General features: G+C 37.5%; 1 protein-coding gene across 1 annotated transcript; it reads left to right on the plus strand.

Annotated features, from left to right (window-relative positions):
- Positions 1 to 55: 55 nt before the first annotated feature.
- LOC127452112 (probable G-protein coupled receptor 146) lies at positions 56 to 19776 on the plus strand. The gene is made up of 2 exons (XM_051717331.1): positions 56 to 428; positions 16809 to 19776. The coding sequence occupies exon 2, from the start codon at positions 16851 to 16853 to the stop codon at positions 17850 to 17852; it is 1002 nt and encodes a 333-aa protein (XP_051573291.1). The 5' UTR covers positions 56 to 428; positions 16809 to 16850; the 3' UTR covers positions 17853 to 19776.
- Positions 19777 to 21667: the final 1891 nt, after the last annotated feature.

Raw genomic sequence — 21667 nt, forward strand, 5'->3', positions numbered from 1 at the left:
GCGACGGCTCGTCTCATGAATATTAATTAGAAACAGTCGCCGTTGCGTTGTTAGTGTCCAATAGTCAAAGTTTAGCATACTAGGATTCGTAGGCGGGCTTCTTGAAGGTGGGGGAGGGTCACGTGACGTGTGTACACATTGTAGAGTTCAGCACCACTCGATTTGTAGTAAGATCATCAGCGTCCTTCAGTTTCCAGAGCAAGCTTTGACGGACCAGAGACGAATATACCATATGCGACTGTGTTTACGCCGCAGTTCGGCGCCTTAATAGATCACCTTTTTAGTTGTTTTATTTTATACGAAGTCCGGGTGGTCTAACTGGTGATTTGGGAGCTTTGGTCAAAGTATTAGAGGAGAAATGTCAATGGAAATACAGCAAAACCCGATGCCTCCGTAGAGCTGTCTCACTGCCAAGAACTGGTCCTCTGGTGAGTTGCTCAGTCAATACCTCCTGATATCGAGTTGTTGTTGAAGTTAAAAGTTGTTTTTGAAATAACATGGAGCCAGAGAATTGCGTCTGCAGTGATGGGAGAGATTGATAAAGCCATCAAATACATATTAGGTACATTGCAACAGTTCACCGCGCGTTGTGTGACAGTTGAGTAAAACTGCAGCATCAGGCAGGTTAAACTCAAGCGACTGATGCCCGGATGAAACACAAACCAGCGACAATCACTGTTGATCTATTCCAGTCAATCTTTTTTATTTTATTTATTTTTTTTTTAATTTATTTTTTTTTATTTATGAAGTGATTTTCATGTTTAGTTTTTGAAGAAGTGGCGAAAATAAGGACAATGTAAAGGTTTGCTCATTTTAAATACACTTTAAGTGATATTTCTCATGAATGACGCCTGAAAGAGTTTTATACAATCCTGTCAGCGTCAACAAAGAGTGTGAGGAACATGTACAGGGTGAACACTGCAACTTCTTAATGTGACCTTTTATTTTGAACTTATAATCAAAAACCTGAACGCAACAAACCAGGCTAAGGTTAAACTAATGGAAAGAAATTAAACTGAACACTTGAGCAAGGTGATGTGAGGTGAGGTGTTTACTCCTTTTGGCTCTTGGTAATGAACAGTGACTACCTATGGGAGGAAAACCCACAAGTGGTGTAGTGAAAAATATTTGCTAGAAATAACCAGAATGTTATTTGCTCTTTAAAGCCACTATTATTGATTTATGGGTGGGATGAAATGTGTTTAGTTTCGGTCATGTTGAGTTGCACGAGACATTTATGTATCACATTATGTGGTTTTCAAACATTAAATCCATTCATTGTATGTCAAGAGTCACATACGACGAGCCATTAGAGTATTTTTCAATGTACCGGGGTACAAGTGATGTTGCTGGGAAGTCATCTGACTCCATTTTATTGCCTAATCAACCGAAATGCCCAGAGAGGATACATTACTGTTGGACCAGTGCCATGCAGGACTTGTAAGAGGATGGCAATGTGCCTGAGAGTTCTGTTGAAGATCCTAGTCGTCATATGAGACAGCTGAGAGAAGCATTCCTCTTTGCCTAAAGACACTGGAGAGTGTTTTACACCCAAGTGCGGGAGAGGTTTACATAACCTGTTATTCAGTTTTCACATACAGTTGTGAAGTTTGATTCCTCATGTTCTCTTCAGTCCAAATATTTCATCTCACATATTTGGTATGTTAAAGGAATAGTTTATCAACATTCTGTCATCATTTACTCACCTTCATGTTGTTCTAAACCCATTTGACTTTCTTCCATGGAACACAAAAAGAGATGTCAAGGTGCGATCACATTTACCTTTGCGAAGATTGAGTGGCGGACATTGAGTGTATGTGAAACCAGCAAAAAACTAATTGCCAAGCAGCCTCTTTTTAATGTAGCTCTTTATACTCTGTGAGAGTGAAAGAAATTCACGCTAATACGATATCCTTGTCCATTGTGAATATTCAGTGTAGCTGTGAACGAAGCATTGCCCACACAGAGGTCACTGCAAAACTAAGTAACTTCCTATTGTGGTGAATTCACCACAGATAGTCCATTGCACTTTATCGCAATATCGCAGATTCCCATTAAAATGACTATTTCGGCCATGGAATTTTTCCTTGCAAAGGTAAATGTGAACGCGCCTTTAGGCAAAATGACACATTTCACTTAAATTGGGCCTTATTCATGAAACACGATCAGAACGAATTTTTGTGTAAATCGTTCATAAAGCTGTTCTGACTTTTTTTCAAAATGTTACAAAATTTACACCTGTTCCCGACCTCATGTAAATTGTACGTAAGACATCTGAATGTTTTTTGTTCTTTTAGGCAAACTTAAAAAAGGGGTTAAAAAACTTAAAATAACAACAACATTAATACACTGCCTGGCCCACCATGTGCCCCCCCCCACTCACATAACATTATTTTTATTTGATATGAGCTCTGTAATTAAAATTGTATAATTTAGTATAGGCATCGATAAATCACATTCAGTTGATAACGGCTGTGTCTCATATGGAAGGCTGCGTCCTCCGGAGGTCGCATTTCTCGAGGCTGTCTCGTTTCATAAAAGCTAGTAGGACACATCGAATGCAGCCTTCGAATACAACCTTCTTTCACGGGAATTCGGAGGATGCATGAGGTGTGTCCTTCTTGGGTACTCACAACCCACAATTCTTTGCTTCAACGGAAATGTCTAAAACAAATTACGCCAATTTGCCAGTAAATATTATGTTCAAATGCAAGGAATGTTATTTCCCAAGTTAAAGTACCTCAGTAGATGGGTGCAGAGTATATAACATGTATAATTATATTAATATATAATTAAAATAAAGTATTAGACTAAAAGTACAACTGTAAAATCTATTTTCTTTTCTCTTTACATCATTATAAATCTCCTAAATTGTGCCTCATACATTCCCTTCCAGAGGGACTTTGTTCCCTTCTCACTCAAAGCGCTCGTGCTTGTTAAAGAGTGGCGTGCTGTCATAGCAACCATGTTACGTTCCGTTTCCGTTTGTCCTACGAAGGCCGTCTCGTTTAAACGAGATTTGTTAAAAGGAGGACACTCGGTATACTGCAACCTTCAAAGGACACGTCCTACCTAGCGTGCAGCCTTCGAAACGAGACACAGCCAATGTATGGTCAATGCTAATGCTGTTATACATGCAATGACAGTAAGTCCTCACTTTCTTTGAGACTCTGTTGTGCTTGCTAAATCAAATTTTCACGATGTGAATGCAGTTCATTTATTAAAATTCATTACTGTTCAACATAGATGTTAAAAGCATTTACTAGCGAGTCTGGTGCCTTCCTTACATGGCATTTTCATGGGTGTGGATTATGATTATTGTGAATGAATGTGCACACACCCCCTATTTACGAATGTTTGGAATTCATGAACATGGGTGAGTAAATGATGACAGAATTTTTATTTTTGGGTGAACTATCCCTTTAACAGTTTGATGTAAAAAAAAAAAATGGAGGTATTTATATGAAAAACAGATACTGATCTGATGGAAGCTATGGGGAAAGCTGTTCACACCCCGACAAACCACACTGCTCCCCTGATGTTTGCACTATCCAATGAGCATTGCTAAGACATGATGTACATACTGAAATGTAATGTTTGCCAGTGAATTGGCATGTGCTCTAGCAAGTCTAACCAAATTGTTCTGTGCAAATCACACATGAATCAATTTGCCTAATCAGTAAAGCACATGCACCAAGTATTTGTTTTTCTTGCTTCAAGCATGCCTAGTAATAAGCCATGCATGGAGAATGCAAACACCCAGAGTGATATCTCCTGTTGATGACTGTACTGAGAAACAATAAGCGAACACGCCTTCCCAAGGGTCAGCCCAGAAAGACTAATACAAAATATGCACAGCAGTTGTGGTGTTGAGCATTGCAGCTTCAGGAAAGTGTTGCAGGCCTTCTTTCACAAATGTCCACTGCAAACAGTTGCTCTGCTGCTTGTAATGAAAAGCAGGTAAGAATGAATGGTGCTGCGGGAGGACAAGAGATTGAAACATGTAGAGTCAGTCTTTAAAAGATCACCCAAAAATGAAAATGTTGTCATCATTTACTCACCCTCGTAGTGTCGTCACTGTACCATAGGGCTGCCCCCGACCAAAGATTTTCCTAGTCAACTAGTAGTCGTTAGTTTAAGCCATTAGTCGACTAGTTGGCGCACATTTATTATATTAATTTAATTACTTAAATATATTTTTGGGGGGGCATCAGAAAATGGTTTGAGTTCCAGGGCTGAGAAAGAATGTTATAAGTAACATTGCTAACACTGTTCTTCATTACAGAGAAATACTAAACCGTAAAAATTTTACAAGCACACGCATGAAGCGAGCCACAGCGACACCAGCAAAAGTGGTAATGATTCTGAGTGTGTCGGAAAAACCAGCAAAGAGACAGTCTGAACATTTAGTTAATTTATAGAGAGAAATGCACATTAGGGTTGTGCCGACAGCAGATGATCACGGGGATCGACGATGGTCACAGTGATCATCAATAGCTGATGCCTTTGATGATGTCAAGATGATATTTGGCTCGTTTTCCCATTAATGTATATTATTATTATTATTATTATTATTATTATTAGGCTATTATTATTATCAAATTAATATTATAAATAATTTCACCCGGGGCACACAGACACGCGCTTGAAGAAACACTTTATTATATTATTAAGAACAGATGACAGAAAAGCTGTCTATGCTCATGTATGACACGCTGTTTGTACGGAGGTGTGCAGTCTCGTGGAACACGTGCATGTAAAAGGTTCTCACTCTTTCTTTGTTTCTGTCTTCTGATTTTTTTTTTTGCAAGAACCGTATCATCTATGAGTGCTACAAATGACTTCCGACATCTCAGCTCATGAGGTGCTTTGAGTTCAGTTCACTTTATTTCCACAGAGCAGTTCATTGTGAACGCAATTCTGCAGCCTATACATCTGTGATTAAAACATAATATAATACAAAAACACGTTCACCTCGAACCATGATATATTTTTTTAGTGATTATTATCATCATTCTAATTATTAATTTTACATTTATAATTGTTTTTATGTCTTCATTTGTGTAAGTAATTTTCCGTCTGCATGTTTAGATGGATACTTGCCTGATGGTAAATGGAAAGGTGTTTATATATATTATTGATTTTTGATCACTTCATTATTTTAATTGCTTTTTCATTTCGTTTGGAGTGCAATTTGAATTTAGAAATGTATTTGATTTAAGTTTTTCGTTTTTAAAATAAATTAATTTAATTTTCAATGCAAAATCACTAAAGCAAGAATATTCACCGATCCCTCTGCCCAGGGGTTGCCGATGTAATTGGATATTGCGATTATATATCAATTCTATATATATATATATATATATCTCGTGAAGGAGGGAACAAAAATATGTATTCACACACATGATGTATTTTCACGGACAATGAAATACCCGTCCGGTAGAGAATGCACAGATGAAGTAGGTTCTTTGCCAGAGAGATTTTGCTCTTCACAACTGTTGTAAAACCATCTTTAAAAAGTTGATCAACACACATTTTAATTGCACTTAATTATTTTCCAGTTTCATTTGAATTTTATGTTAAAATAAATACAAAATAATAAAAATAAAGCTTTATTTGCTTTATTGTGTAGGGTTAACCCTAACCTTGCTTAATGAAAATTACCCCATAGTACCACCAAGTATCCAACCAGCACTAATACCAGTGTTCGTCAGTTTCCTGTGGAGTTTTTTTTTTATGCGACCAACTGACCAATCAAAACTTGGTCGACCAAGACTCTTCTCATTGACTAACGTTTGGTCCACTATTAGGGGGCAGCCCTACAGTACCAAAATTTCAGTAGTCAGTACTGATACCAGTGAAATTTCACGGTTCTCAATACCAATTTCGGTACCTCAGCATAAATATGCTAATGTGCTATTGAACACACCCGTTTAGCCTATTTAAAAAGTTACATTTCAATGTAAATAATAAATTAAAAGAAATCCATGTTTCCTTCAAGTGTTTCTCAATCAAGGATGCATTGCTTAAGTTTTTTTTTAATTAGCGCCCTCTTGAAATCTGTTATAATCTTTATCAAATCCTGTTTTCCTCTTTGTTATCATTATTATTATTATTATTTTCAAGAACTTCATGTTTTAGTTTAATTTTGTCATCAAAATGGTGTCTAATCAGTTAATTCTTAAAACTTTTAAAAAGTGAAAACATAACTTTTCAACATGTTTTTGCCTTTTTTTTTTTTTTTTTTTGCCAAAGTGATATATTGCTTTATTATTATTATTATTATTATTATTATTATTATTATTATTATCATTACAGTGAATATTACATTTTACTATACAGTTGTAATATACACTACCGGTCAAAAGTTTTGAAACACTTGACTGAAATGTTTCTCATGATCTTAAAAATCTTTTGATCTGAAGGCGTATGCTTAAATGTTTGAAATTAGTTTTGTAGACAAAAATATAATTGTGCCAACATATTAATTTATTTCATTATAAAACTAAAATGTAATAAAAAAAAAAATTTTTTTAAAGTTTTTGAAATTGATGACTTGGACCAAATAAAAAAGAAAAGCAGCCAATAAGTGCCCAACATAGATGGGAACTCCCTCAATACTGTTTAAAAAGCATCCCAGGGTGATACCTCAAGAAGTTGGTTGAGAAAATGTCAAGAGTACATGTCTGCAAATTCTAGGCAAAAGGTGACTACTTTGAAGATGCTATTTTGAATTTTGTTTAGTCACAACATAATTCCCATAGTTCCATTTATGTTATTCCATAGTTTTGATGACTTTACTGTTATTCAAAAATGTGAAGGGAAAAAAAATTATAATAAAGAATGAGTGTTTCAAAACTTTTGACCGGTAGTGTATTTCTATCACAGTTTCCTCAATTTCAGGGCTCTAGCTTATATTTTGAAATGTGCTTTTATTATGACGTGTATTTTTTGCCGGAAGCTTCACGTTCTGGATAAACAGTTTGCGACACGGATACTTTTAAATCACGTCTGAAATCTTATCTCTTTACACTGGCCTTTGAGTCTGACAAATGAAATGTAGGACACAGTTTTGGAGTGTTTGTATTTTGTGTTTTAGATTACTGGTGTTTTAAATTGTATTACTGTGAAGCACTTTGGTCGACTCTGTTGTTTTAAATGCTTTATAAATAAAGTTGAGATTAAAGTGCAAATGCTGTGATTTAATTATATAAATATATAATTTACATGTGCTGCATGGTTCACAGTAGCTTAGTGCTCTGCTCTGTCATCTGATACAACATGTCTTGAATTATCCTCAATATGTATGAGCGGTCAGATTTATACATTCATTCAAAGTACACATCTCTTCCACACTAAGATTGCAGCCTTTAGTGGTTTAATAAATCACACTAAGACTTGTCACGGTTTTAATTTGATCAGTTGTCCATTTCAGTGTAAGGAGTAAAAGCACGTGCTCAAAATTAGCATTTTAAAGCTGTCGTGTATGAGTCATACTGCGCACTGGTACCGGATCGAGTTGGTGCTCGGTACTACTGGTACTGCAGAAACACTGGTATCTTTACATATTTTTTTTATTTTAGTATCGACTTGGTACTGAAGTACTGGTAATTTTGACAACACTACACCCTCGTATTGTTCAAACCCATATGGCTGTCTTTCTTCAGTTGAACACGGAAGATGTTTGGCAGGATGTCAGCCTCAGTAACGATGTAAAAGTGAGTAAATTATGACAGAATTTTAATTTTTTTGGTGAACTATGCTTTTAATAAAATATCTTGTTGTCTGCTGCAACACCCATACTTTCAAACCAGTCAACTGTCAATTATGAGCTCACACAGTGAAGTATCCATTTATTAATATATCTGAATATTAAATATTTCTGTTGAATATTTAAGAGGCACACTTTGATCTCTATACCAAGATGGCTGTTTCTACCATTTCTGGTAGTTGCATGTTTCACTTAGAAATGGAAGAGGACCATTATCTAAAAACACTGTACATAGTGTTTCATGGCATGAACCTTTAAGGACTGAATTTAACATGCAGTACAAGTCAACTTTACATATTGTTTCTATACATATTTGTATTTTAAAAGGAATAGTTCACCAAAAATAGGTCATTTACTCCCCTTCATGGTGTTCCAAGACCATATGGCTTTCTCTCTTCTGTTGAACACAAAAGGAGGTGTAAGGCAGAATGTTAGGGACTGACAACAAAGAATTGAATGAAATTGCAATATAAGTTAAAGGTGACTAAGGCATTCTGCCTAAAATCTTCTTTTGTATTCTATAAAGAAAGTCAAATGGGTTTGGAACCACAAAGAGGTGAATAAATGATGACCAAATTTTCATTTTTGGGTGTAATTTCCCTTTATAGAAAGAATAAAGGCGAATATTTGGGTCATGTTGTCTCTCATAATTTCTGATGTAACACAGTTGCAGTAAATGCAACGCATCATGGTATATTGTAACTGAAAATGCATGTTCCCCCTCTCAGTGTGCTTTCTGTTTCTTAAATCCCTGCAGCTGCAAAAAATATATTGCAACACTACATGTTTTGACTGCAAAGTTCTCAGTCCTCTCCATTTGTTGTTCGTTACCAAAACCCTTGCAGCATGTATGCACAATGCTCAGAAAATGCAATCATGTGACATCACTTAGGCGATTCTCAGAATTTGCTGTACATTCCAGCGGGGATACGAATGGTGTGAAGCAGGCTTCCTTCCATCCACCCTGAGGAGTGCTGACTTCTCCTCTAAAAGTGTCAAGTGCATTTAGCTTAACTCCCACAGCACTGAGCGTCCAGATGCATGGCCAGTCAAGATATCTTTGTTTGTGCGAGGGAGGTCCAATTAATGGCTGGGGTCATCAAGAGGTACAGAATGTGCTTGATTTGATGGGCACTTACCATTGCAGGCTTGCTCATGTATGTGAGTCTTGAGCTGAAGGCAATAGACTGCGTCTCCAAATGATATGCTTTACTGCAAGCAGTTGGTTCATTACCTTTTGCACCCACTCAGGAATGCTTCAGTCTACCAGTCTAGACAATGTTTTGTCATTGTCTTTTAAGGAGACAAGATGCTGCAAAGTTTGGAAAACATGGATGTACAGAATCCACACTGAAGGCCTGTCTTCAAATTAGGGCTGCATGATTATTAAAATAATAAATTACCAGGGCCACATTAATGCATGTGCTTACCTAGGCTTAAGCCCCAGGGCCACAGCAACAGGGGGGCCCCGGGTATGTGTGGTGGTGGGGGGGGGGGGGCATTCATATTTTCCCATTGACGTTCTCATTAAAGACGCTGATGTATATACAGAGAGGGTGCGCAAAGGCTAAACCTGTCTGTGAAGTGCATGATCATCAAGTGAAAATCCACTCTACCCCCTCCAACCCCACCCCGATCTGATGACCGCCAGGGGCCCAGCAAAACAATAAGCCCAGGGGCCCAGGACCACCTTAATGCAGCTTAATGCTGTATATTACATATATATTACACATTCTTATGACAGGCCCTGTTTACAGCTGGTATTGAGATGCATTTTAGGCATTTAGATCACAAGTGGGCAGGTAAGACACATTTACACCTGGTTGTAATGTGCGGCTCTTTTGACCTCTTGTGTTCAAGGAAAGGGTCTCTGAGGCCCCATTTACACCTGAAATAAGGATGTGTTTTAGGCAATCCATTTGAAATGGGACGTTGCTATAGACCGGTGAAAACTGGGCTCAAAACTTTTTGAGAGGTGATAGAATGTGGTCGAAAATGCTTGTGACCACATTGGGCTCATAGTGTAATCATCCATCCGAATGTGTTCAAACAGCAGAGGAGAGTTGCCTACTCACCTGTCAATCATCCAATGTGCTTAAACAAGAGTTAAAACGTTGCTGGTTTTAAAAGGAAATAACCATATGATTGGAAAATTTTAAAAAGCCAATGCACATGAACCTCACGGAACTTTTTCAGTGTGTCTGATTTCAAAATGCAGTGACACAGATTAGAAGTATTCGCATCTGAAGCTTAATACAGGTACTCCAGTACAATAACTGAGAATTTGTGCTTAAATTAAATGCAGGTGAACTTATGATAAATGGTGCACCATTTTAAGTGCTTTGTTTTCTACTTTTTTGCACTTTTATCATGCAGTAATACACTAACCGTCCCCTCGAAATCCAAACAAATGTGGTTAAAAGAGATGCATATTGCGACCAGGTGCAAACAGTAATGTGTTTCGCTTGTCCATTTGTGATCAGATTGCCCAAAATGCATCTAAAAACCAGGTGTAAACGGCCTGATTTCAAGACGACATACATCAAACATTACGTCACCATGTTACTGCATAATAATAAAAAGTAAAAAAAAAAAAAGTGAATGAAGAAAAAGAAGGTACGAAAAAAACGGCACAGTGATTCTCCCAGTTATACTTGCATTTAATCAAAGCACAAACCATGTATGCACTTATTTAAAATTTCCAATCGGACAGTTATTTCTTTTCAAAAATCCACACAACCGGTGAAGTTTAAAACTCTTGTTTTAGCACAGTGGTTGATTGACAGGTGAGTAGGCGGCACTCCAACTACCTTCGAATGTGGTTGAAGTGGACAAATCTCAAAGCATTTTGGACCCTGTTTACAACTGTCTCGATTTATTTTTCAGAATAATTGTGCAGCCTTAGATCACTAAAAATGTTCACCCACAAAGTAAATAAGGATGCTTTTGTGAAAGTTGCAGTTTGCAAGTGAAACTGCATTGCTGCCCTTATTTGCCCCATTAGTTGCCATGGTCACAGGAAGAAGAGGAAGGTACAGAAAGAAGGGACAGTTTTGAGTGAGAAACAGAAGAGGCCAAGTAGTGACTAGGTGTCATAGGCTTGCTTTGTAGTGTTTGCTACAACAGCAGTATAGCAAAGTCCTTTTGCAATAATAGTTTTTCTTCGTTTCTTTCAAAGCAATTCATGTGGAAAATCCAGGCACAGTCTTGAAAGCTTTATAGAGTCGGATATTTACACCTGCCCTTTGGAAACAATGTCATCACGTCTTGTTTTCCCACAGTAATTCTTTTCTCAACATGTTGCCAGCACTGCCGGGTTTAGATACCCCTGCCAAAGAAGAACACAATTTAGCAATTTAGAACAAGGACAGTGAGCCTTTACAAGCAGTTTTATTTCCATGCAAGAATTTACTCCTGTTAAAGTGTTGACATGAAGGCATATGCTGGTAACTATATATTGGTTTGCAGTGCCGTAACCGCAATATACATTGAGGGGCCTCCAATAACTCCAATAATCAGATATGGCCCAATTGTGCACCCCCACCCCACCCCCCAATAATTGATATCCTTGTTGCTGTTCTGCAGCAGTCCATTATGTACTGATGTATAATTGTCATTAATTGTAATTTCCAAGGGTGCAAACTATTCACCATAAGGTGAAATTTGCCGTTTTGAATTGAAAATATTTCATGTACAGTATGTGATTCGGATGTCATTAATAATTGTGAATGTGAAAACATTAACGGAGCCATTTTCCGCAATGCCACATGCAAATGTGTGTATATTGTTAAGGAATTTAATGAATGTGGTTATCTGGCAAGCTTTCTAAAGAAATTTTTAGAAAATTCACTTGACATTGTCTAAGAAAATAATTGATAAAACACAAAGTAGAGTGTCATCACCCTCAGATCAATCTATTTATCAATCTATCAATCTAAATTTCTTGTGTCTTTTATTCTGAATTTTGTACAGCATCTCCTAAGAGTCTTCTTTTAAAAGAGACCATTTTATTTTATTTTGAGTATGTCTTGTCAGGTCAGCCACCAGTTAAAGGAGTAGTTCACCTATACATGGAAAATGTACATTTACTCATTTATTCACCATTATGTTGTTCAAAACCCATATGCTGTTACATTTTCTTGGAACATAAAAATAGATATTTTAAGCAGCTCTATTCCATAGAATAACAGTTTATAGTGAGCAGGAGCTGTCAATCTTTATAAAGGACAAATACTATAAATCAGGTTCAGTATAAAGACAATCACAACAGTAGTCCATATGACTTGTGCACTTTATTCCAAGCCTTCAGGGGCAATAGAAAATCTTAGTGTTGTATGGACTACTCTTATGGTTTTTTCATGATGATTTATTTCCTCTTTGGACCTTGACAGCAGTCAAGTCAAGTTATTTTTTATTTGTATAGCGCTTTTTACAACACACATCGTTTCAAAGAAGCTTTACAGGAAATCATGCATTTACAAAACAGTGAAACTGTAATATCTATAAAGTCTTAGAGTGATCATTGTGTATAAAAATACAATAATTGTATTTAGAACCCCTGTGAGCAAGCTGAAGGTGACTGTGCCAAGGAACACAAAACACCATAAGATGTTGGTTAATGGAGAAAAATAACCAGCAGTGGTCAAAATGTAGTTTTTTTATATGTAAAAGAGCATCGTTAGGATTCTTGAAGAAAATATTGTGTCAAGATTCTATTGGGGGAAAAAACAATGAGGGACAACTTGAGGACAGTAAATAATTTTGTATGTTTTCTTTTTGCTAGCCTGCTGATGTCATGTCATTTTACAGATACATCAATGATAAAAAGAAATTCAAATCATATTTGTCTTTTCTTTGATACAGCACAAAAAAGAAAGAAAAGATGACTGAAACAGGCAAATTGCTACTAATGCAGACACAGTGTTTGTCTTGTACTGTGTGAACTTAGAACATATCATTTAAAACCAAAAATTATAAAATTTTGGTCACATTTTTATTGTAACACTACATGTACATACAGAGCTGTTGATGCAAAAACAAGTTTTTGGTTCAGGTTTGCTATAGGTGTATGAGTACAAGGTGAAAAGGATAAATGAGTATCTCCACCCTATAGCAGGAGCCATGGAGGAGCAATCCATGGCTGCTTGTCTCCAGGCCAAAGCAGCCTCTCTGTGACTGCATTAGGGAAGCCGTAAGAGGAACACTCAACAGTCATTATATCTGTTCTGATGTACTAAGCATTGTCTGGGAAGACTCCAGGTTTACCACCAAATATGTGCTGACACACTCACGCAAGCTAAAAACCCTTATTCAGAGGGTACAATACAAAAAATATATATGTTTTTATTTTTAGGAATTTGTTATGAAATTTGTTTGTTATTTGCAGTGTTATTACACACTTAGGCCAGAAACATACTTTACGCAAAAAATTGCTTACTCAAATGCGTGTGTTTTTGCACTACTGTGGCGTTAAACAAAAACATACTCTTCGGGGGCAGTAGAGTTACCTACAAAGTCTGTGTCATTAAACTGGGTGTGTTATTATTCATGTAAGTTGCTAAAAATGTTTTCAAAATGTTCAATGACAAGGACCCCCAAAATATGACGATCCCCTTGCGAGAGAAAAATAATAAAGGTGATATTAAGATATGTTGTTTGTAAAATTATATATTTGTCTTTTATATTATCATTGTACTAAAGCCAAAATAAATGATTAAGATATTATCTGGAAAAAGTTAACTTTTTATTAAGGTAAGATATAAATGGGTTTATATTATTTATTTATCTTTAAAACTATGGCTGTCAATAAAAAAAATAGTTGATTAATCCCAAGATTTTTTTATGAAATGGTAATAATGTCAACATTTTTCAAAAAAGAATTCCCTGAAAATTTTCACGTACCCCCTTGCGGCCCCCTGGACCCCAGTTTGAAAACCCCTGACCTGGATGACCAGTGAATTATCACATTATCCCTGGATCAGAAATATCAGACCGCTGGATGGTGCGATTGACTAGTTAGAATGTCTTAATGTGTAATAATAAAAAATAATGGTCAGAGCTGTCCTGCAGTGGGTAGTGCACATGTTTGTGACATATAAAGAACACTTTCTGGCTTGTCTGGCTTGATTCATGTGCTGATCCCATTCCCTCTCTCTCTTCCTCAACTTTAATCTCTTCATCTCCCCATAAATGAAAAAAGCCTCTAAATCCAATAAAATAACAATAATGTAGCCTGTGTGTATGTGTAATCATAAGCATTCCTAATTAATGCTATTATAAATGTGAAACAAGTGTTCGGATTGTGTTTAGAGAAGGCATTATGTAATTATGTTTTAATGAGTGGAAACTGGCTCTCTGCATGTGCCTGTGCTGTATGACCTCACCCTGAACTCTGACCTCACACTGTGCGTCCACTCCACCCCACCCCAGACATGCCACATTTCATCCCATAAACCTGCCCGCCTCATAGTCTCAAACCTGAATGATGTCATCCTTTTGTCACAGCATGTGCATTGTCACTGCCAAACAAGCCTAGTTGCTGAGCTGTAGAGGTGGTGCTGTTTGAAACTATTGTTATATAATGTACAGTTGAAGTCAGAAGTTTACATACACTTTGGTTGAAGTCATTAAAACTCATTTTTTAACAAATCCACAGATTTCATATTAGCAAACTATGGTTTTGGCAAGTCATTTAGGACATCTACTTTGTGCATGACACAAGTCATTTTTCCAACAATTGTTTACAGACAGATTGTTTCACTTTTAATGGACTATATCACATTTCCAATGGGTCAGAGGTTTATATACATTAAGTTAACTGTGCTTTTAAGCAGCTTGGAAAATTCCAGAAAATGATGTCAAGCCTTTAGGCAGTTAGCCAATTAACTTCTGATTGGCTAATTGGAGTCAATTGGAGGTGAACCTGTGGATGTATTTTAAGGCCTACCTTCAAACTCAGTGCCTCTTTGCTTGAAATCATGGGAAAATCAAAAGAAATCAGCCAAGACCTCATTCATCTGTACAAACAATAGTACGCAAGTATTAACACCATGGGACCACACAGCCATCATACCGCTCAGGAAGGAGACACATTCTGTATCCTAGAGATGGTGTGAAAAGTGCAAATCAATCCCAGAACAACAGCAAAGGACCTTGTGAAGATGCTGGAGGAAACATGTAGACAAGTATCTATATCTACAGTAAAACGAGACCTATGTCGACATAACCTGAAAGGCTGCTTAGCAAGGAAGAAGCCACTGCTCCAAAACCATCATAAAAAAGCCAGACTACAGTTTGCAAATGCACATGGGGACAAAGATCTTACTTTTTGGAGAAATGACCTCTGGTCTGATGAAACAAAAATTGAACTGTTTGGCCATAATGACCATCGTTATGTTTGGAGGAAAAAGGGTGAGGCTTGCAAGCCGAAGAACACCAACCCAACCATGAAGCATGGGTAAGGCAGCATGTTGTGGGGGTGCTTTGCTGCAGGAGGGGACTAGTGCACTTCACAAAATAGATAGAAGCATAAAAACCCTGGCCATCACAAAGCCCTGACCTCAATCCGATGGGCAGAACTGAAAAAGCGTGTGCGAGCAAGGAGACGTACAAACCTGACTCTGTTACACCAGTTCTGTCTGGAGGAATGGGCCAAAATTTCAGCAACTTATTATGAGAAGCTTGTGGAAGGCTACCCAAAATGTTTGACTCAACTTAAACAATTTAAAGGCAATGCTACCAAATATTAACAAAGTGTATGTAAACTTCTGACCCACTGGGAATGTGATGAAAGAAATAAAAGCTGAAATAAATCATTCTCTCTACTATTATTCTGACATTTCACATTCTTAAAGTGGTGATCCTAACTGACCTAAGACAGGGAAGGTTTTCTATGATTAAATGTCAGGAATTGTGAAAAACTGAGTTTAAATGTATTTGGCCTAGGTGTATGTAGATGTAAACCTGTGACTTCAACTGTATGTCTGTGATGTCATACATTGTTTTCACCCAAAATATAAATTTCACTTGCATGTGGTAACTGGGAAACCCTCAAGGGTTTTGCTGTACAGTGCGACATATTGTGCTGCACTGTTGAGTTTTGTTCAGTCAGTGAGATGCAATGAAGTGGAAATAATGGTGTTAGTCCAGACATCATGGTCATGCCATGCCTGAGTCATTTATGTGTGGGTTCACTTGCTTTTCTTCTTACTGTTGTGATTTGATAGCAAGAAGGTTTTCAGCCAAAATTATGACATTCAGAAAGGCTGCTAAAATTTCACTTCAGCATCAAAGGTGCACAAACTAATTGTTTTTTTTTTTCACTTAAGTTTTATAGTTAAAGAAATGAATAGTACTTTTAATACGTATGTTTTAAATGAGAGAAAGACTCCAGTCATATCATTGTCCTAGAAAAAGCTATTTTATTCTACAATGTGGGTCACCCCCTTTACGCAAGTACGCAGATGCGAGCGCATGGCCACCACATTGACAAAGTGTGGTCCGGTTGAACATGCTTTGGTAATTTAAAAAATCGTAATACTCAAGGGGGCAATAGAGTTACCTTCAAAGGGCCATTAACCTGTATGTATTATTAAGGTAAGTTGCTATAAATATATTGACTGTAATTACTTGCTCAACAATATTCTCTTCAAACTGTTGCTCCACCACGACAGTAGTTTGAAAGGGAAATGGACTGATGTCTGATATATCACCTGTTGCGGCAACGTTGAGAATGCAACACATACTTGTATTGTGTTATGAATTGCTGTCATTTTGGAATGCAACAACACACAAAATTGTGCTTGCGTAGCTTGAAGCCAATTTGGTCACATACTTGCATAGAGTATGTTTCAACCTTAATGCTGTCATATTGGTTGTTTAAGAAGACGAATACAAGTCAGCAGAATATAAACAAGTAATATTCTTAGCTCACTAAAGCGAATTTTTCAAAACAGTTTGTAAACGATTCTTATCCTCCAAAATGCATTTTGAAAACTAAAACATTGCATTAACATACTGCCCATGTTTTCTCTTGCAGCTGATACAGAAAGACAGAGTGGTAACTTTCGGAAATCTAGCAATGTGGAGCTGCATGGTTTACAATGAGACAGACGACAACATGGACCTCTGGCTCTGCCAGGACTTTGGACTCATTCTGTCTGTCTTCTCTCTGGTTTACCTCATTGTCTGCTTTCCAGTTGGGCTCTGCTACAATGCCCTGCTGGTGGTGGTCAACCTTTCCAACAAGGTTACCATGACAATGCCTGACGTCTACTTTGTGAACATCGCCATCGCTGGCCTGGTGCTTAACCTGGTGGCTCCGGTGGAGCTGTTGGGTCCCAGCTTTACACGCTGGCCCATGTGGGAGTACAACAATGAGATCTACATCACCCTCCTCATCCTCTTCAACATCTCCTCTCTGGTCATCATGTACTCCACCACCTTGCTCAGTCTGGACTATTACATCGAGCGGGCTCTTCCGCGCACTTACATGTCCAGCGTTTACAACACCAAGCACGTTTGCGGCTTCATCTGGGGTGGCGCCGTCCTCACTAGCTTCTCTTCGCTGCTCTTCTACGTGTGCAACCACGTCTCCACCAAGATCATCGAGTGCTCCAAGATGCAGAATAAGGAGGCTGCTGACGCCATCATGATGTTCATCGGGTACGTGGTCCCAGCAGTGGCCGTACTTTACGCGTTTGTGCTGATCCTACGCATCAGGAAGGAGTCCACCCCTTTGGACCAGGACTCTGGGAGGCTAGATCCCTCCATTCATCGACTTCTCCTGGCCTCTGTTTGCGTGCAATTCTTGCTCTGGACTCCATATTACATGACCTTACTGGTGCACACGGTAGCCGGAGCTCCTGGGAGTCATTCCAACCGGCAGCACGTCACTATGTACTTCTTCCTGAGATGTTTATCCGAGTTACTCGCATTCTGCAGTAGCTTCGCCATTCCACTTATGTACAGGCAAATGAACAAGAACTTCTCCCATAAACTCCAGCGGCTTCTAAAGAGGCTGCACTGCAGGGACCAGTCGTGTCCTCACGAACGCTCAGCAGTACAGCAGGTGGACACATGAGAGCTTCTGTCCAGTCAGACCTGCATCTCCTTCACTGGCACTTCTACAAAAGCCACAGAAGTCAAGCAAGCGCATGAACCTGGATATATTGTGTGCTAAAAGGAAGTATTCTGTTCACCACAAGAAGTGGAATGTGTGTCTGTGAAATTGCGGAACCTCTGTAACTCTTAACGACAGAACTTTATTTGTCCATCTCTGTGGTGAATGGGCGACCAAGAAGAAACCACTAAGTGCTGTTTTTGTGTAAGCTACGTCTATTCTCTGGAACTGGTTTCTCAGGCTTGGGGAAAATCTCAACCCATCTAATGACCCTTTCAGGAGATGGGGAAAAGTGAACTTGTGTAATATGTGTAATCTGTTACAGGATATGCGGCATAGCCTTCTAATGTGATGCTTTTAGACCAACCTGTTTCCATTTAGCTCAAGGCCACATCTTGCCCCAGGCTCTCTGTGTTGTGATCCATGTCACCATAAGCTCTTCAGTCTGGATTGAGTTTTCTGGTCTCACTTTCCATAAAACCTCACTGGGTAGACTGTAGATGCTAGTTAACACAATACAATTACCTCAATTTCACACACCAGTGGGCATTACATTGGAACGGTCTAACCAACATTTACAGCACCCAGAAATAACTCAATGAGGCTGATATCAGGGAGCGGGAAAGATCTCTCTGTGTGTGTGTGTGTGTGTGTGTGTGTGTGTGTGTGTGTGTGTGTGTCCTTGAGAGCTTGCTGCTAAGGTGATATGCAACATAACTGCACAGCTGCTCAGCCATATTATTCCCAACAAAAATAAATAGAATTTATTTTATAGCTTATTGAGAAAAGGCTATATAAATGATCCACTAGACAATGGATCACAGTTTTTAGGTCAGCTAGTTAGAGATTTAATTGACTTTATTTAATACGTTTTCAATCATTAGTCTATTACTACTGTAATTATTATCTGTGCACCATGAGAAAATGGTCAGTTATTCAAATGTTTGAGACATGAATTCAGATAATGACTGTGTCCAGTCAAACATTATTTGAAAAATGATCAAAGTTCTTCTGATACAGTCAAACATATTTTAAAGCAAGCCAGAGATTCAGTTAGATTTACACTAACAGTTGCTCAAACTTGTACTGAAACATACATTTAATGATTTCTGCATGTATTGAACAACATATTGCCATTTCAACAGCTGAAATCACATTTTGGATAACATTTTCTCTGTTGTGCACATTCAAAAGAAATACCTTTATTGAGATTAGCTTGCATGATTTATTTCATTGTATGCATATATAGGAGATATGCATATATGCTCTCAAACTGGGAGGGGGGGGAGAAATCATAGACATTTCCAAAAAAAAAAAAAAAAAAAATCAGAACATTTCCAAAAAAAAAAAAATTGTAAACATTTAAAAATAAAAATTATATATATATATATATATATATATATGAGGGATAGCACAGATTAAGGTGGTAAAATGGTATGTTATTATCGAAAATGTCCTTACTCTTATTTTCTAGGTGTTGAGCCAGTGGGTGCAGAATTAGTATATTTTGGAGAGAAATCGCTTTATGTGAATGGAAGAGTTCAAAGTATCATTTCAATTCACTTATGTAAGCAAGGGAAAGAATGTGTTCAATGTCATGAAGGGGATTAAAAACGGTGAACCCTCAATCATAAAACATGAAAACACCAATTGCAATGTTGTTAGCGTGGTAATGCCAGTATGTACAGTATAATATTAAGAATGTGTAAACATTGTACATCAGAGATTTACTGGAAAAAATCAGACATGCCATTTTAGATTACAGTATTATTTTTTTCAGAGATTTATTTAGATACTAAAGTGTCAGTCATCCTCTGTCCCATACTGAGTCAAAGACTTGTTCAATAAACTAACATATAAATATAATTCCACTTGTCTTTTCATTGACTTCCAACACCTAAGAGCACAGCTTTCCAAATGATGATGCTTGCTTCAGTTTGCGTCAACAAAACAGGTATGGATGACTACACTCATGAATTCATACCAAAGAAAAGAAATATGGCTTAGGCATCAAATGCCAAAAACTATTTTTCTTGCTCGGTGCAAGCCTCAGAATAGTGCCAGGCCCCAGGAGCAGAAACCACAAGGAAATCACTAAAATGTTCTTTGGCAGAATGAGTTTGGTAAGTTACCCATCTGCAAGACGCAAATACCACAGACATTGGTACTGTGAAAAGATGCTTTATGCTTGTTCTTCTATTGACAACTGTGATACTTTTTGCAAAACATGCATTAAAGCATATTGAAACAGAGTTAAACCTCCCCGCCCCAAACTCACACCATTGGCTCAGCAAATATTGCTGTGTCCTGACTGGTCGTGATGCTCAAACAGAGCTATATTTGAAAACGCCATAATGTGTACACTTTTTGTGGAAATCAAACTATAAATGGCTTACTTTTAGATGATTCTGCATATTAAACTGGTATTCAAGAAAGCATGTGAAAAATTACATTTAATTTTGTTCTGGGTTCAATACAAGGTAATCTAAATTAACAGCATTTGTGGCACTCTTCCCTTGTGTATTTAACAAAAAATGTGGTTACAGAAAGTACACTTACAATGGAAGTGAATAAAGCCAGTCCATAAACGATAAAATACACATTGATTTTAGTGTGATTAAATCGCTTACTAACTGTGTTTGTGTAAATATATCCAATATTACAACTTCATTGTCATATCGACGTAATGGCGGTAAACTCCGTAATGCAGGTAAATCCCTGACTGAATCAACGATAAATGATGTTAACACAATTTTTATGTCTTGTGGCTATATTGAAACTGTGTATTTGAATGTTAATGGACTGGACCCATTCACTTTCATTGTTAGTGAATTACTGGATCCACGATTTTTGCTTTTTTATTTAAATAAACGTGGGACGAGTTGAATAATTTAAGAAAATTGAGCTTAACTTGTATTAAACCTGGAACATTCTGTTAAGAAAGTGGCACTATTTAATTACAGTAATATACAAAAGACAAATACATTTTAGTTTTACATTTTAAAAAGGAATATACAATTCTTGAAATAACAAGCACACCACCTCAGTGTTGTTAAATGTTCAGAACCTCCATCAAGTGTAAACTATTTCAAATAACATTTACTGTGTGATTCACTGAGCTGAGTTGAACTGGGTTTTGTTGTATACTGACTAGCAGTAAGCAAACCTCGAGTCAACAGTATGTGTGTGTTTGTATGTGTACGTTTGGAATCGAATGAGCTGGGTCAGAGTGGGAGTAAACTGATGGGCCCCGTTCAGGCTGCAGCACCATGTGCAGTCTTTCCTAAGTGCCTGTGGCGTACTTAAACCAAGCCGCAAAACCCCTGTGAAAGAAGTTAATTGTTGACATTCTGAGAATTGTTTCGGCTTCTGAACACCCCCGGCACAACTTACAGTTGAAATGAGAAGTTAACATACACTTAGTTTGAAGTCATTAAAAAAATTTTAACCACTCCACAGATTTCATATTAGCAAACTATAGTTTTGGCAAGTCATTTAGGACATCTACTGTGCATAACACAAGTAATTTTGCAAGAATTGTTTACAGACAGATTGTTTCTCTTTTAATTGACTATATCACAATTCCAGTGGGTCAGAAGTTTACATACACTTAAGTTAACTGTGCCTTTAAGCAGCTTGGAAAATTCCAGAAAATGATGTCAAGCCTTTAGACAATTAGCTTCTGATAGGCTAATTGGAGTCAATTGGAGGTGTACCTGTGGATGTGTTTTAAGGCCTACTTTCAAACGCAGTGCCTCTTTGCTTGACATCATGGA

This window comes from Myxocyprinus asiaticus, chromosome 14 (genome assembly GCF_019703515.2).
Source record: "Myxocyprinus asiaticus isolate MX2 ecotype Aquarium Trade chromosome 14, UBuf_Myxa_2, whole genome shotgun sequence".
NCBI lineage: Eukaryota > Metazoa > Chordata > Actinopteri > Cypriniformes > Catostomidae > Myxocyprinus > Myxocyprinus asiaticus.

What these genes read in the sequence shown, in the direction of transcription:
- LOC127452112 (XM_051717331.1), top strand. Translation starts at nt 16,851, where the DNA reads ATGTGGAGCTGCATGGTTTACAATGAGACAGACGACAACATGGACCTC.